Source organism: Chaetura pelagica, unplaced genomic scaffold, assembly GCF_000747805.2.
Source record: "Chaetura pelagica isolate M959 unplaced genomic scaffold, ChaPel_1.0 scaffold244, whole genome shotgun sequence".
Taxonomy (NCBI): Eukaryota; Metazoa; Chordata; class Aves; order Apodiformes; family Apodidae; genus Chaetura; species Chaetura pelagica.
This window is the reverse complement of record NW_009953719.1, coordinates 1,656,248-1,674,819: the sequence shown is the minus strand read 5'-3', so window position 1 is coordinate 1,674,819 and position 18,572 is coordinate 1,656,248. Positions and strand designations below refer to the sequence as shown.

At 40.0% G+C, this 18,572-nt stretch overlaps 1 protein-coding gene across 2 annotated transcripts in view; it reads left to right on the top strand.

Annotated features, from left to right (window-relative positions):
• KCNJ6 (potassium inwardly-rectifying channel, subfamily J, member 6) overlaps nt 1–18,572 on the top strand; it is a 50,904-nt gene that overhangs the window by 6,474 nt on the left and 25,858 nt on the right. Inside the window, exon 2 of one of the 2 annotated variants that reach the window (XM_010000421.1) lies at nt 3,136–4,027. In XM_010000421.1, coding sequence (XP_009998723.1) covers nt 3,136–4,027 — 892 coding nt within the window. Of the gene's footprint in view, nt 1–3,099; nt 4,028–18,572 lie in introns of those variants that run through there. The other variant, XM_010000420.1, reaches the window with a different exon arrangement.

Below are 18,572 nucleotides of genomic sequence, written 5' to 3'. Positions count from 1 at the left end.
AAGAGTAAAACAGCATCTTAAATAAAGAGATAAAGATTAAAAACTTATTTTTTCTGCTCAGAGACTGCCTGAGAGTTGACAAATGACAGCACTTGAAAAAGTCTGAAGAATTTGCAAAATGGCTACATGCTCCCAGGGAGATTAAAATGTCTGCAGGAGTGTTAGCAAGACGCAATACTGAGAGAAACAGGTTAAACGCAGACACCAGGTTCGGTCGTCCAAAGCTGCCCTCTTACATATCCACATGGGAGTCAGCTCTGGTGCAACAACTCAAGGTTGAAATTCTCCCATCTTGGCAGGGGCAGGTCTCTGAAGCCCATTTGCAGTGACAGTGACAGCCCGCCACCATATGCTGGGGAGCATAGCAGCTCCTTGCTCCTGCCACAAAACCTCTGGTTGCTTACAAAAATGTAGATCTTCTCTCTGTGGATTAGCTCAGGTACTGTAAAAGACAGGAAAGGCTGGTTACAATGTGCAAGGGCTTAGCAACAAACCATTTTGGAAGCATCACTAAAATTTGTTGTATTAAATAAAAATACTTCACTGCTAGCAAGTACTTCTACAGGAAACAGGCATCATATCCAAAGCAGGCTAGATGGGTACAGTGTGTGAGTGGTAGGCATCCCTGAATGGGGATGTACCTTCAGATTTCTCCTGATACCACTAATAAAATCAGCACCTGTGCCTCCTCCAATCATGTTATGATTTTTAATACGATTTGCCATTTCTGGTAAGAGACACTAAGGGAGGTCTAGGATGTGGTTGCCTTTAATAACAGGGCCATAAGTTGATATATTCTCAAAGGCAACAAGGGATACCTGCACCTTGTCTCTGTGTTCATGTCAGGCTTTAACTTGGAAGGGAGAGCAAAATATTCATAAAGCCTTAAAGATAATGAACCACATTAAACCAGCATTACTAGTCTAACATACATTGCATTAAAGCTTCAAATGCCTGAGCTTTCATAGGCTGCTCCTAAGTATTTGCAGGGTCTATTTTTGCAGTGATGTAATAGAGAGTTAAACAGAAAGTGTGAAGCCTTAACTTCAAATTTTCTGGCTTTGGTTTTATTCTGCCTCACAAAGTTCTTGCCATGCCTTTTTATTTTGTTCATTTTGTCATACATTACACAGCATTAATGATAATGCAAGTAGGCACATTGTCACCAACTGGGGTAAGCTCATTCAGAATTGACTGCCTAGTGACATGACTTCTAGTGCTGCCTCTACCATCAGCCTGAATAACACTCCTCTTAGACACAGCAGCAAACTGAAAATCTGACATAGGATGGAATGCAGTCTTTAAACACAGAACTGCTATCAGGTTTCCAAGCTACTGTCAGGCCTGAGCCTTTTTCTTTTTAACACAGAAAAGGCTACAGAGTTGAACAGAGGCTTGGCTGGCAGGGCAGCTGGCCAGAAGGAGAGACAACCAGTCTCCAATCCATTAGTTTTTCATGGGTATTTCAGTAACCCCTAAAACTTCATAAGGCCCAGTGATCTATCTCCACAGGGATGAGTCTGTGCATCCTGAAAAAGCTACAGGAGCTGTGAAACTCTACAGATGATCTGCTACATAACACATGTTTCTAAGAGTGGGAGACTGAAATGCTCTTCAAACCATACTGACCCACCAAGAGCAGCCCTTTGTGCAACCCTCTCTCTAGACAAGAGGCCAAGTTTCCCTGGTAGCTCGTCCACATTAAAGGGTTTGGTTCTACTGCAGAGGGTAATGTCAGGCAGAGACACTCAAGCCCATGGGGTGCCAGGGACAGGACTGCTGTGTGCAGCAGGAGCTTTGATAGGTTTATGCCTCCTTTTCCCAACCAGGCAAGAGGTACTCAGAGGCAGCAGGAACTGAAGGAAATGAAGTGCTTCCCAACCCAGGCTGCTTAATCCCAGCTGTCTGCTTGAAGATCACCACCCACATCAAGACTGGGCAGCTCACACCTGGGCCTGCACAGCAGTAACATGAACTGTGATCATTGCAGGGTGAACTGACCACAGGCAGGTCAATGTCTTGGCTATTCAGAAAGAGCATCTCCATAAACCAATGGTACAACATCACATCAGTGCTACTGTACTCAGAGCCAAGCATCTAGGCAAAGCCAGCAGAAGTTTTTCCCTTCACGGCCTGGCACCAGAATGATAGCAGTTAGCCAGAAGGGAGAAAATTAGGAGTTTAAGAGCTGAAATCCCTGCAGGAAGAATCGCCAGACTGCAATAGGGTTTTCAGTGGAAAGACAACAGTTACCCCAGACCTCCCCAGATACTCAGCTTTGTGCAAAACCCATTCAATTTAATCATTCTCTTCCTCAGTAAATTTTTTTTTCTGAAACATAAACATGGTTAAACGATTTATCTCTGAAGCCTGGAAAGCTGAAAAAAAATATAAATTTTAAAAAAACAACAAACAAACAACAAACCAGTTATTGTCATTTCTGGATTTTAAATGCTTGTAAGACACAGGGAAATGTTGATTGATTTTCTGTGGAAATGTGCTTGAATTGTTCTTGGTATATATTATACTAAATCTTTCTTTTCCCTCAACAAGAGTAGGATTGTTTCTTTCTAAAGAATGCTGGGGGTTTTTTAACTAATTATATTTATTTAATACTTTCCCCATAGCGATGCAATTGATAGAAAAAACAGCTCAACAATTGCTCATTTTCTGTGCTCATTTTGTTGACTGGAACCCCCAAGCAAATCCATTCCCTGAGTTATATCTGCTGTATCCCAGATCTTCCTTGGCGCATAAGAAACCTAGTTTATTAAACTGTAAAGGGGAGGGAAGGGAAGAAAGATCTGCTTGAACACATCTTACAGAATTTAAATATGGGTGTGGACGGAATAACCTGATAGATAAGAAATGAGAAAGAGAGCTTTCCTTCAAAGTATTTCTATTTAGCAATAAACTGAGGATGCTTGACATCATTTGACTTTTGTGTTGTGCATTTAATAGATGAACAAAGAACACGGCTAATAACCTTATTGATTAATAGCAATTTCATGCCCATAATACAGGAAGTTTTGTGTTGACTTAGAGATATAATAAGAAAAAATAATGCCTGCCTTTCTCTTGTTTGTTTGTTTGTTTTCAATGGCAGCTAACGTACTGGAAGAAGACTCAATGGAGCAGGACATAGAGAGCCCTGTCACTATTCATCAGCCAAAGTTGCCCAAACAAGCTAGAGAGGATCTGCCAAAAAATATAAACAAAGAATGTGCCAAGAGAAAAATCCAGAGGTATGTTAGGAAAGATGGGAAATGCAACGTCCACCACGGGAATGTCAGAGAGACTTACCGTTACTTGACCGACATCTTCACTACCTTAGTCGATCTCAAGTGGAGATTCAACCTGTTGATTTTTGTCATGGTTTACACTGTGACCTGGCTCTTCTTTGGAATGATCTGGTGGCTAATTGCCTACTTGCGAGGAGATATGGATCATATAGGGGACAGCACGTGGACCCCATGCGTCAGCAACCTCAATGGGTTTGTCTCAGCCTTTTTATTCTCAATCGAGACAGAAACCACCATTGGGTATGGTTACCGGGTCATCACGGACAAGTGTCCCGAGGGAATTATTCTGCTTTTAGTGCAGTCTGTTTTAGGTTCTATCGTCAACGCTTTCATGGTTGGCTGCATGTTTGTGAAAATATCCCAACCTAAGAAGAGGGCAGAAACCTTGGTTTTTTCTACAAACGCAGTTATTTCCATGCGGGATGGAAAGCTCTGTCTAATGTTCCGAGTAGGAGACCTTAGGAATTCACACATTGTAGAGGCATCAATACGAGCCAAGTTGATCAAATCCAAACAGACAAAGGAGGGGGAATTTATACCACTCAACCAGACAGATATCAACGTAGGTTATTACACAGGGGATGATCGTCTCTTTTTGGTTTCACCACTGATCATCAGCCATGAAATTAACCAGCAGAGTCCTTTCTGGGAGATTTCCAAAGCCCAGTTGCCCAAAGAGGAGCTAGAAATTGTTGTAATCCTAGAAGGAATGGTGGAGGCAACAGGTAACATTTCTTATACTTTGTATAAGGTAAATGCTTTAATTTTAGAAAGGAAAATCAGTGGGTTTGCTTCACATTAAAGGAATCACTTCAATAGTTGATACATTTAAAAAGATAACAGTTATCTGGTTAGCTTCAAAACTAAAAGCATGCCCAGTTTGTGTGTTCCATCTTGCCTAATGGAATTAGTGTTGTTTCTGCTCTGTTTGGAAAACGGTTTAGCATTTCTCATTTTCTAAATTTCTCATGCATGTCACTCGGTTATTTGTCATTCTATTGCAGGAATACCTCAAGTACTAGGACTTTGTGGGATAAAATTCTTTAGAAAAAAAAAATCAATACAGAACTCTGTGTTTAACATGAAAACACCATAGTTCCTGCTGCTTTCAGTCACACACAGGTAACTGCAGAATAACTGCCTCACACATGTAATTCCTAGCCTGTTTGGATCCAGTAGGAAGTGATAATACATTCAGTTTTCTCTTTTTGCTTGCTTATTTGCTTGGCTTTGTTTTAACTTATAATATGGGTCTCGTTCCACTTTAGTTCACAGAAGATCTCTCTAATTTTGTATTTCACAGCAGCCCCCTACACACTGCAGAAGCATACAGAACACTTAAAGCTGGTATATATAAATAAGGAATGTTACATCACCACGGTCTTGTCGAGAGGCTGTTTGGTCATTACCTACACATACCTACCTATACAGCAGGACATCACATATCACTTGACCTGGAGAAAACAGTGTTTGGAATTCACAGCAAATGAACTAGTAATGTTTTCTCATTGTGCTAAAGGCAGAATAGTAGGAGGATGGTTTCTCTAAAATTGCTGCACCTCCTGCAGTCAGAATCCTGGTATACTTGTTTTATGAGCTGGAGAGATTATTTTTTTTCCCATTAAGAGCATCAAGCTCTAAAGTGAGTAAATATAATCAATATAAGGGGATGTTGACTGTAAAATCGAGAAAAGATGTGCTTGAGGAGGAGGAAACACTGAAACACAGAAGCAGAAGCACTAGATTCACCATTTTTTCCTAGTGCTGTAGAAAGAGCTAGAGAAGTTTGAGGATGCAGACTACACATATCTGACAGAGGTACAACCTTTCTAACCCTGACTCCTGTTTTGCAACTGGAGCCAGGAAATAAAGAGCAGTCTCTTAGTAGAAAATGTGTGTGTGTTTCACACATCTATTATGTGGTGTCAGAAGAAAACTGCATTTGTCACCATATAATAAACGTGTGAGACAAAAATGGAGCAAAAAAATAAATACACATATAAATTTTTTTGAAAGGAACTTGGCAGAGAACTTGAAGTGGTAAATGCAAGGCTTCCAGATCTTCCAGGAAGTAGGTGGTACTGAAGAGAAATCAAGATGAAATGTTTAGTGTTTCTGATATGTGCAGTAGGCACAGAGGTTCTAAACATCTGCATCACCTTCAGGTGAGATGATGGGGAAATTGCTGTTTGCTAGCTGAAAACATTTTGGAATTTCTGAGTTACAGGTAAATCCACTTGACATCCCAAAGAGCGGTGGTTATTTTCAGGTTTACTGAACACAATGTTTTCCAGAAAAAAAATTATTGGCAAGTAGTAGAAGAATAAAAAACACCTCATCAAAAATACCTGTAGGATGAAAAGACAGTATACGTTTACAATGCATCAAATATAGCTTTGTTGTCTTATGCCTTGTCACTCTTCACTGTTTAACCTTCCCTCCCTTCCCTCACCCCCTGCCCTGCACACTCAGAAGGCTCTCTGGGCTCTCCTCTGCTGCTATGATGCTGACCACCAGCTTCCACTCAGCCAGTATCAGTCTTCACAAGAGGGGTCTACCTCTCAGACTGCTCAGGCTGGCAAATTCTAACCTGAAATGCTAGAGGAGTCCACATTAACAAAGAAACTGGATGCAGTGATTTGAAAACCCACTGAAGCCATCCAGGATTAAGGTGTTACTATGGCAATGGAGAGGTAGCTACATTTCCCATTATAAGCTGCTTCATCTTGCTCAGTTTGGGTGGGCTCTCTAGCACACAGCTACACAAGATACTAGGAGAGGGCACCAAATAATGCTGCTTAACTATGGCATCAGAAAGATCAATGTCGTAATTACCAGCACAATTTCTAAAACACATTTGTGTGGAAGTCACTACTTCTGTGCTTTGCCCTCATATAATGGGTTATTTTCGTTGAATGTGCAATCAGCCCAACTTTCTACTTAAACTAGAGATTTTCTCTTTTTTTAAATTAAAATATTATCTGGTTACATCTTCGCAAACACTGAAAGCTAATTTAAGCCATCACATACTGACTTTTCTTTATTATACCAAATGTAGAATGAGAGCAGAAAATAACTTGCTTCTAAGTTGATCTTCAGTTCTGGAGAGCAAGCAACACACTCCTCATCATACCTGTTAACATTGATCACAGTCATGGGATATAAAACCTTAAAGCTAAATTTTAATGTCACAAAAACTGTGACCTCACGTATAGCAATATCATGATTCGGTATCTTTGCTAAGTGCTCAAAATAAGATTGAGAGCATAAGCTGCATAAGCTGCTCTTAGGTTTGACCAGTGAAAGAAATCCTTTCTTTATATTCAGAGCTACCCCACTTTCTCAACATTTATCCCTTTAAGGAGACATAACACAGTAGAAAAAGGTAAGTACATACATTTGCTATTATTCTTATTATTTGGTGATATTATTCTGTATAAACTTTTACTGAGCAGGTGATATCGTTCTATATGTATATGACACTTTCCATCTTAAGGGCTCTAAAAGTACATCTATCTCTTGTGAAACGCAATTGTTTTCATAGTGTCAGGTGAGCTCTGCATTGCATCCTAGGACAGGAAATGAAAAATAATGCATCTTATTCAATTAAATTAAAAATAATTAACCAAACTAAAATTCAACAGAAATATCATCAAGGACCCCCGAATTCCTTACCCTTCACCATATCTTTCTGAGGTGCAAGAAGTGATAGGTATGTCTTTACTAACGCAGATACCAAAAGATCAACTCAGGAAATATCACTATACCTTGACTATTCACACTCATTTTACCATGAAGATCAGTTTGAGGGTGAAATCTTCAACAAGACGTGAAGTCAATCTGACTACTTCACATGACATCAGCAAAAACTCAGACAAAATACCGTTTTTTATAATGGTTGTCATGGGTCCTTCCAATATGCAATTTTCCCTAATTATTTACAATGAAATTCAAATACACACAACCCTTTGGGTTCAAAGGATAACACTGTTTCAAGGGTTTACTTCTGTGTTTTCCTGATACTGACGTACATCTCTCAAGTGTCCAGAAAACCCAGTCATGGTGTGAAGAACAGTAGGCTGCCATGAAGCAACCAACAAGCATTCAGGGGGTAAAAGTCCAACCAAGCTTCACAATATCTAATGGAAGTAAATATCTGTTGTTTTCAACTTTTGCAGCCCTACTTTCATTTCCCTCTGTGTTTACAGCAGGTAGGAGTGCCAGTGGAAAGGATCAATAGTAACTCTGCAAAAAATTAAAGTAACATCCACCTTTAACAGGGAAGCTGCGCTTTTTTTAGTGTCAGACTACAGCTGTGGCATTGACAGAACAGCCCCATGCCAGCAAAGGCTCTGGGCCCACACTTAGCCCTACAAAGCAGGATTCTGGCATACCTCCAATCCTTATGGAAGAGCTGTAACATTAAATGTAAATTAACTAACTGGGAAGAACATGACTAATACACTGATCTCAGCTCAGCAGTATTTGATATTTGCCATTCAAAATAGTTGGTTTATACTAAAGTGCCACCACTATTTTCATACTATTTTCTGGAGGCCACTTAAGAGATTTGTTAGACACCAATTAAGAGTTAGAGTGTGTGCACATTTAAAGTAATAGAGTTGGATAAAATTATGTTTTTTTCCTTGAACTGACAAAAAAAAATTAGGCTCGAAGACCCTGAACCCTGTCTCCCCTAAACAGCAGGCACAAAAGCTCAGATGTGAAGAACTTTTTTGTTTTAAATCAAAAAAGAAATCTACAATCAAGAAATTCTTATGATAATTGAATATCCTCTTCCTAACAACAAAATTTAAATTTTTAAGCCTTTTTTGCTTGGTGAAATCTATTTTTAAAGGAGCTCTTATCATCATAAACAAATCAGTCATTTTAAAAATTTAAACAAGCTTTCCAAAAGTATAATTCTCACATAGGAAATTAACCAAAGAAAAGACCAAGAAAAAGAAAGTATTTTAAATTTTGGAGGTGAAAATAGAAAATTATGTATGTTACAGTAGCTAGAGAAACTGAGAGAGAAAGAAACAGAAATTCAGAGAAAGGGATTTACAAAAAAATAAACGAAAGAAAGAAGGAGTAGTATCCTATCAGCCCATATGAAGTCAATCTGACTACTTCACATGACATCAGCAAAAACTCAGACAAAATACCGTTTTTTATAATGGTTGTCATGGGTCCTTCCAATATGCAATTTTCCCTAATTATTTACAATGAAATTCAAATACACACAACCCTTTGGGTTCAAAGGATAACACTGTTTCAAGGGTTTACTTCTGTGTTTTCCTGATACTGACGTACATCTCTCAAGTGTCCAGAAAACCCAGTCATGGTGTGAAGAACAGTAGGCTGCCATGAAGCAACCAACAAGCATTCAGGGGGTAAAAGTCCAACCAAGCTTCACAATATCTAATGGAAGTAAATATCTGTTGTTTTCAACTTTTGCAGCCCTACTTTCATTTCCCTCTGTGTTTACAGCAGGTAGGAGTGCCAGTGGAAAGGATCAATAGTAACTCTGCAAAAAATTAAAGTAACATCCACCTTTAACAGGGAAGCTGCGCTTTTTTTAGTGTCAGACTACAGCTGTGGCATTGACAGAACAGCCCCATGCCAGCAAAGGCTCTGGGCCCACACTTAGCCCTACAAAGCAGGATTCTGGCATACCTCCAATCCTTATGGAAGAGCTGTAACATTAAATGTAAATTAACTAACTGGGAAGAACATGACTAATACACTGATCTCAGCTCAGCAGTATTTGATATTTGCCATTCAAAATAGTTGGTTTATACTAAAGTGCCACCACTATTTTCATACTATTTTCTGGAGGCCACTTAAGAGATTTGTTAGACACCAATTAAGACATTTGTTAGAGTGTGTGCACATTTAAAGTAATGGAGTTGGATAAAATTATGTTTTTTTCCTTGAACTGACAAAAAAAAATTAGGCTCGAAGACCCTGAACCCTGTCTCCCCTAAACAGCAGGCACAAAAGCTCAGATTTGAAGAACTTTTTTGTTTTAAATCAAAAAAGAAATCTACAATCAATAAATTCTTATGATAATTGAATATCCTCTTCCTAACAACAAAATTTAAATTTTTAAGCCTTTTTTGCTTGGTGAAATCTATTTTTAAAGGAGCTCTTATCATCATAAACAAATCAGTCATTTTAAAAATTTAAACAAGCTTTCCAAAAGTATAATTCTCACATAGGAAATTAACCAAAGAAAAGACCAAGAAAAAGAAAGTATTTTAAATTTTGGAGGTGAAAATAGAAAATTATGTATGTTACAGTAGCTAGAGAAACTGAGAGAGAAAGAAACAAATTCAGAGAAAGGGATTTACAAAAAGATAAACGAAAGAAAGAAGGAGTAGTATCCTATCAGCCCATAGCCTTGTTGGTAATTTGACTCCTGAATCACAAGCAGCCTGGTTCAAGTCTCTTCTCTAAATATGCATTAATTTACAGAAAACAACATTTTCTAACACAGGAAAGGAATATGAAGCATTTCAAACTACTTAAACCAGCAAGACGGCCAAACTTTGTGACGTTGTATCTGGTCAGTAGAGTGCACTAGATGACACTCCAACAATTCTCTCTGGTTAAAAGTAAAAACATGAAAACTGAAACAGTACTGAGGAAAGAAAATTAACTATACATTTATAACTGTCAAAAAATAAGCAACAAAGCTAGACAGATCACTTTATGTCCATATGGAAAATTTTGCAAATAAGCTTGTAATAGGGTGCATTTATAATTCTGACACATGGGCATCCTGAGAGCAGTACTTGCAGAATGGTTTATAGATACATAAACAAACACACTTGCCAGCTGTGGAAAGCAATAAAAAGTTCATATGGGTGGTTATTTATACAGTAAATGAATGATGCTATCGACTAGACAAACATTGTATAAAGCTGTTCCCACTCTTCACTACAGCTCTTTGATGGACTGATTTATTGTCTTCTTTATTTTTTTCCCTGATAAATTGCTGTATTTACCCCTTACCCTTGCCCAGTCCCCACAAATATCTCCCTTTGATATACTTGTTAGCAGTTCCAACCTTTCAAAACATCTCAGCAACCTTTACTCTCTCTCCAAATAAACCTTGCTTGGGCTACACTTTTTCACTACAATTTTTTACTGGTCTTCAAAGAAGAGATATTTATGCTCTCAGATTGCTTCTAAAGGGGATGTAGATGAAAGGAAGAAAGGAACCAATATTTCTCACCAGCAAATGTTTCTGCAAGGCAACTGGTGAAAGTAGATTCAATTGTTGTGCTCTGGGATGTGACCAAACTACATTGACTGAAATTCATCTTAAACTAGGTTAAGAATAAATGGCTTCTGCTCTAAGCTGAATCATCATCATTTCAGGAATGATCAGAATACAATGGCTCTCCAGTCCTTAGTTTTTGTTTCTTTCTGCTTTAAGAGTTTTAATATCTCTCAATGCTAGGTCGTAGACCTGGATATCTAGATTGGCCTTCTCATATATCCCCGTTTCCCTAATGCTTGTCAGCAATCCTTTTCACTTACATTCCTTGTTCATATTTTCATTTTATTAATTTGAACAAAACTTTTCATTGTTATCGACTCTAACACAGAAAATTAAGGAGGGCAGCATGAGTGATTGCAGTTGTGAGCTAGAGTTCTGAATGCCAGCAAAGAAAGGTCCTGCAATTTCCTTGTGATGCTCCCTTCAGGATGCTTTCTGTACAGGCAGAAAAGATCAGTCTGTTTAGTGAAGGAGACTATAAGGCTTAAATGAGGCAATTAGAGTTTCACAATAGTCAAATCAATTTGCAAAATGGCAAGAAGTCAAAGAGCAAAGTTAATGAGGAAAGAGATATGCTGATTATGAGCATTTCAACCAAAACTTAGGTGAAAAAGTCTGTATCACTTTCGTGGTAGGCAGGGAAAAGGGATTACATATTTTGTTGAACACTTTCGTTCTCTCAATAGTGCTGTACAAACGTGCCCGAGTGTTCAAAAATAGCCTATTGTCCATCTTTCATACCTTTCTTACCAATTAGATGCTCTGTTCTTCACAACTAGAGCTGTTCCCTCAACGACCAATGTTCAGCTATAATGTTAAATACGTTTTTCAGATCCAGGAAGTAACTCATACTTTAAAAAGATCACTAAAAAACAGGTTTGAGACTCCTCCATATTAAAAAACACCTCCTTACAGCTAATTAGATATTATTCAGTAAATCTGACCTTATCAAAAATCAAACTTGTGGAAGAAGAGCTTCATTTTGGATGTCCTTGCAAACTCTATTAGGCCACTCTGGGCAGAGAGGAAGGGTAGTTTCCAGTTCTTTGCATGCTCCTGCAGACCACCCTTGTCAGCATTGCTCCTTTCCTAGCACAGCAGCAAGCAGAGAGAGATGGTATTTGCCCCCCATTCCTTCTCACTCCTGTGCCTACACACATTGTTTCTTGCAGTGCTCATGATCTCCACAGCCAGAGGAATTACAGGAGCACTAAGCTGTGCTGTAACACTGGCCCTGCTGCCATTTCCCCAGAAGAAGAGCACTGTGGGAAGCTGTGCTGGCACCCCAATCCTTGACCAGCCCAGACCTCACCATCCACCACCAGCAGACTCCTCCTAAAGCCCTGTGGCATCAGATGCTTAACAAACACAGTGCCTCTAGCATACCTGCAAGCAGCTGTGGTTTACAGCAGTTGTAGCACAAAAGCAAGGCAGCTGAGAAGGTGATACTGTGGAGTCACTGGGACTCAGACACCAAGGAATGACTGTGTATTACTGGATGAACCAAGAAGATAGATGCTGAGCTGCGCTAAGCAGTGATTCTGACCCCTGTGCCCACACAGTCTCTGTGACAAAGATCTCTTTGCAAAACCAAAGGAATGATTCTCTGCAAAGGGCACAACACTGTTAGCCTGGTGAAAGGATTCCCCAGGCAGAATTAGCTCACTGAACATTTTTCTCCTGCTTATAAAGTGAAGAGATTTTTGAGCTTTTCTGAGAAGTTCTCCAGGACAATGAAGTGCCTTTTACATTTCTAAGTACTTCAGAAGACAATAGCTATTAACATGAGCATGCTCAGTTCATTCACTTTATCTTGGAACAGTGTAAATGAAGAGCCAGCACTGAAACAGCTGATTTGGAAAAGGAAAAATATGTCTATAATTTCTAATTTTAGACTTTTGGTTTTGGTCATCCAAGGCCATTACCAACGTGGATACAAAGGCTCCTCAGCACCTGAGATGAAATCCCAGGCACACATTTATTTGAGTCAGGGCAGTGTCTCACCCCTGGAAATTTTGCCTGAATGAACTGATTCTTTCCAGTTGATTACCTTGTTCTTTCACATTTGGTCTCCAGATATGAAGCATTCTTAATTAGCCCGCATTCCAAAACTGTGGGAAATATTTCTTGTCCATATCTCTAAAAGATCTTTTCATTTCACTCCTTGGTGCTTACTTACTTCTGAGTGTGCAATATTGCCTCCTGTTCTGTCTCACTGTATCAGAATGAAAGAGAAACATGTTACATGACACTCCTTAATGTCACTAAGACCTCTCTAAAATTACATGTATCAGATTCTAATGAAGGTAAGCAGACAGATTGTTCATCTTCAGCAGAAAGTTCTCAAAAAATTTAATAGAATATTAACTGTAAAGTTAAAAGTGACCTGATAAATTGAAGAATTAATGAACAGGGGTGATAAGTCTATCAGATTTAAAATTAACATTTTACATATTAAAAAGAAGGTGGCTATGGACAGCAGCTAACCCAACTCACTACATAAAGTACGTGAAAAAGACAGAAGACTGAGGAGTATGTGTTTCCTAAGCTAGAAAGCTGCCACCAGCACTAAAAACTCCTGTTATGGCATAGTTACTGAGTTTCCTGAGGCCAATACAAAAAAACCCTCAAGGCATTCCAGCAAAAAAAAATCACAAAGAATTTCATTGGTCTCAACCACGGCATTTCAAGGAAAATCAAGCACAAGTTCATACTCACTGATGTGCTCTGCCAGTTTTTCACCACCCTGACACTACAAAGCAGCTGAGCCCTGGTTAATCCATGCAGAAAAAGGGGGTTCAGAGAGCTGCTCATTTGTGTCACTGGAGAGCAGCCAAGTGACACCAGGCGGGTGAGCCTGAGCCCATGTCCCAGTGGCAGGGTAGGCACCGACTGCAGCGTCCACACGTGGGCTGCTTATATTGAGCAGACACACATCTCTCAGGACTCCAGCCTGCAGTCTGTAGCAGTATTAGTCTGTGCTGCACACCTGGAGGAAGGCTGGCTGCCTTTGTTCACTAAGGAAGATAGTCTAGAGCTTTTCTGAGAGAATACGCTACCAAATAACCATATCCAATGTGACATGCTCTCAGCCTACAGGTCAGGTTAATTTAACAAGTCATTTAACATTCAGTGCTACTGTCCCAGTAAGTGATGCTTGAACACCTATACTTTAGTATTACAAAGTTGATTTTGACATAAAAAATATTTACTCCTGTAGTAACGTGTATAACTGCCAAGCAACCCACAGTTTCTTGTTCATTTTGTGACAAAAATTTTGTTTAGAAAACCTATTCAGAAGGAATATTTGGATCAGCTCCACTGACTTCTTGAAAGCAGGAGTGGAAAAGGTAACACACACTCTATGGGATTCCCTGCCCTGCAAAGGATGCCAGGCTGTAGGCTCACAGGCTCCTCCCAGCAGTTTAATTTTACAAAGCCATGAACTGTACCTGCTCAGAGAGAGCTGATCAGGAGTTTACCTCTCACCCTGAGCACCAGAGGAGGGCGATGTCATACAGTTAGGTCAATGTGAATGCAGGCCACTATGATAGCAAGGGGAGGGGAAAAGGCACCCAAGACATCTGCTTCAGGACAGTTAATGGCACTGGCAAAGGCTAACAGGCAAGCCAAAGCCCCAGGGATTTGTCATTGAATTCGTAACTGTTTCTAAGTGGTGTTGGAAGAAAATAGCACGTCCCTGATATTACCAATGTGACAGTAAGACTAGAAAAGACAAGATGAGGAAGGAAGCCAACAAGAGCAATTGCCTACCTCTGCCGTTAGGTACAGGCTTCCCAAGAAGATGTATGGGCTCAGTTTCACACATAGGATGAAGATTGCTCCCACACTAAATTAATTGGAGTAAAATAAGCTAAAGTCTCTGCAAACACAGTCCTAGGCAATTCATTAAACTACAACCCTTAGCACAAGCTATTAAACAAGCGAATGACATGCACCAACATAAGTCCTTATGGGGAATAAGGACTGTCTCCTGGCTGTCTCCTGGGCTGTGTTAGTAGAAGCATACCTGACTGTTCACCTCTATCTACCACCAGTGGGGCAGCCTCCCATGTACTGTGTCCAGTTCAGGGCTCCCCAGTACAAGATGGACATGGACTTAACTGAAGCAAGTCCAGCAGGGCCACAGAGATGGTCAGGGGCTGGAGCACAGGACACGCACTAGGAGAGGAGGGGAAAGCTGGGACTGTTCAGCCTGCGACAAAGGACGGTGCAAAAGGGATATTTTTGCCATGTGAACCTACCTAGTGGGAAGTAACAGAGAAGATGGAGGCAGGGTGACAGGACAAGAGGCAACATATGGAAGTTGCAACACAAGTAATTCTGAGTAGATGCTAGGAAAAATGGGGTTGTTGGTTGGTTTGTTTATTTAAATAAAGCTGGTAAGACATTTAAAGAGGGTCCCCAGGGAATCATACTCCCTTTACATATCCATAATTTGACTGCATAAACCTGAGCAACTCAAGCCATTCAGCTGTGCTTTGTGCAGCGGGTAGGGCAAGATAACTCCATAGATCCCTTCCAGCCTAAATTAGTCTGTGATTACAAAACTCAAAACCAGCTCCTTCCAGTATTTTATAACTGTGAAGAACTGCATGGCTTTGAAAAATGAATAGCCACACTAACAACTTGCATTCTTCTCCCATCTTGCCATTTAAGAAATTCTGTTACATACCTTAAAGCTGTTCTGTGGCCACCTAGAGTCACTGGAGGCAGCAGTGTCTCAGAGGGGAGGCAGAACTGGATAGGGAGCATGAATTTTTTGCTATGGGCATGCAGTCAGCCAGTGCAACCAAGCTTTGCTCCAGGAGGTCTGATGGATGAAGAAATTTTAAACTTGTAAGGCTGCACTCTGTCAGACAATTAGGCTTTGAATAGTGATCCAATGATTGCACTAACTCACAGCCTTCCCTACTTGTCCTGGAGGCTGTCTCACTCCCCTGGCCACGGTCACACTCTTTTGCATCTCTCTGCCCCTTGAGACAGTGAGGGAGGTTGAGATGGGCTCCCAACATTGCTGTGATTGCCTGCCTCTCTCTCCACTGGCCAGGCTTTGTGTGATTCAAGCCACCAACACAAAATTCAACTACAAGTAATTGCTCAATTATCATTATTGTTATTATCATCATTATTATTGTCTTTATCATCACCAGGACTGTTAGCCTTGTATGTAACAACAGAGTCAAGACGTTTAAGATTAGTCTTTGAGGGGAGCCCGAGGGCACACGAGGGTTGCCAACTTTTATTCCACATTTCTGACTGATGCAGTCTAATGTGAACTGAAGAGACAGAGGCTTACCACTACAGGAGAAAAATCAATCTGACTATGGCAGAGCTGCCAAGTACAACCATCACAAAAAAAGATATATGACTCAGCCAGTCCAATTAAATTGTGCTGGCACTTTTTTTCACCAGCCATTAGGTTCATTTTTTTCACTCTTGCGTAAGTATAATTCAATTACACTTGGATCTCCAAGTTAGGAAAATTTCCCTTCCCTTTTCATAATTTTCAGATTATTTTTCTATTAGTCTCTTTTTACAGTGAGAAGACAAGAAATTAGATACTTTTTCAGGTAATAAGTTCAGCAATGAGTTTCTAACTGCCATTAGGACTGTAACGGATGCTGTGAAGAAGTGTAGAAGAGTCCAAAGCCAAAGGTCTTGAGTCAATCAAGGATTCCTGTCTGTCCAAAAATTTGCTTCAAAGGCAGCAGTGACATCTACATAGCTGTGAAGTGCAGGAGGTTTAGCTTTGCAGTCTGAGGAAAATGCCCTTCTTCTACCACAAGTTGAGGACAGGCCTTCTTGGGAAGACAAAAGCCAACATCTGTTTTCACAACACAACTGCCAGACATTTTGCCAGCACCTGATTGATCAGCTTTGGTGCTTTACAAGTGATTGATCTGGCTTCATGCTGTGTGCCCTTATTGCAGCAACTCAATCTTTTCCAGAGCACTTTTGTAGAGTATATATTTTAGAATTATAGACTGTAAATACCATTACAGATGTGGCTCAAGACCACAGCAAAGCTGTCACTCGCCGCACTTCCATCACGACCTGTGGTGTGGGACAGGGCAGAAAAGGGAGCCAACACCAAGGGAGAGGAGTTGACATCAGCTCAAGGGAGGCATCACAGCAGCTAATACAGAAGGAGCACAAGCCCACCCTTCACAACTGGCCTCCTCCAACTGTTGCCCAGAAGAACAGCTGGTCTGTTCCCCTTCCTGGTTTTACAATTAGATCACTTTTTATTTTTCTTTCTACAGAAAAGAATAATGAGGCAAAGATCTACAACCTTTCAAAGGCAAGTATTTCAGAATAGAACCTGTACTCATTTTTCAACTGAATTAGAAACAGTTGAATGAAAGTTGCCTGTCTGTGTTCCAGAACAGCTTACTCTATAACTGTGCTCAAACTCTTCTTTAAGACTCTCCCCTCAGGGCTTGAATACAACTACAACAGGGTTTTAAAACCTTGTTGAATTAGTCAAGATCCAGGGTTCAAGACCTGAACATGAATTAATTTAACCTTGTTGTGACTGCCTTTCTTTACTTTGCAAAGGGGTGTAAATACTATTCAAGTATTCAAAAGCCATCAGTGGTAGAAATCCAGTCCAGAAACACTTCCTATAAATGTGTATCAATTGTTTAATTTACAGCTTTGAGCCTGATCCAAAGCTCTCCCAAACCTGTGGAGTAGGTCTCAGTCTCTGGTGGCCTTTGAATTAGGACCCTAAAGGAATAAATTGACCTGTGCAGTACCTGTCAGCTCCTTAATGGCCTCAAAGAAGCAGTTAAGACTCTAATTAAAAGGCAAATTGAAGTTTTGAAGCAAATAAACACTTATAATCTAGATAAACTACCTATACTGGAAGTTTTGTCTATTAAGAGGGGACTTCACATTGTTTGAGGAGACTCCATACCGATGGGAGAAACCATGGTATCAGGCAGGATATCTTTCCTTTGGGCACATGGTATTGCAGCACTCATGCAGTTGTTCTGTTCTCCGCAGCCACCATTCCTTCTGCATATGGATGGTACAAGCCACTCCACAAAGGCAGCTACAACAAATATTTCATATTTAATCATACAAACTGTTCACAACAAATATGAACAGGGCTATGTATGAAAATGCTCAGTCCATCAAAATATCTCTTACTCTGTCTTCCTTTCTTATGTACTCAATTCACAGCCTCCTGCCACGTTTTCTGTCTGTCATGTGTAGTTTAGTGCATAATCTGTTAGAAAGAAGGGAAGCAAGAGCCAAAATTTCACTGAGTATAGCAGGTTCACTACAAACATGTGCTAGTGATTTCATTTAAAAGATATCAAAAGTAGAGCAGAGAGCCAGGGATTCTTCTAAATGCACACAGATCTCAAGGCTGGTCCTTTTCAAGGCAGCCAAGGCAGACATCCACTCTCTCTCAAAACTCCTTTCATTATGCTGTGTAACTATCCCATCAAGCAGACCAGATGAAAACTGAGAGAAAAACAAATCAAATCTCCCCAGGAATTACCCTGTACATTTTTTTCCAGGTTGAACTCTTCTTCCTTCAGAAGCAAGGATGTTTCTTGAACATGAAAACCTGTTTATAATATGAGGTCTATTCTATATAATAATGTTTTTCTAGCATTGTCATGCTCCTCTTCTCCTAATTTTTTTTATATTCTCTCTTTTTAGAAGGATTCAATAGACAGACAACCTTAATATTTCAAAGTAGTCTTCTGAAAAGCCCAACAGCCCAACTTGTGATGCTGAAAAGAGAGCAGTGAAGTTTTACTCATGACTACAAAACAGCCAAAAGAAAATTCCACAAAAAGCAATAAATAACCATAGTAATTTCTATCTAACAACTTACACAGCATCATTCATCTGAGGAGTGCAGAACAGCCAAGGCATGATAGGTTAGTGCTATGAGTCTCCCATTCCTATTGTGTCCAGTTCTGGGCCCCTCAGTT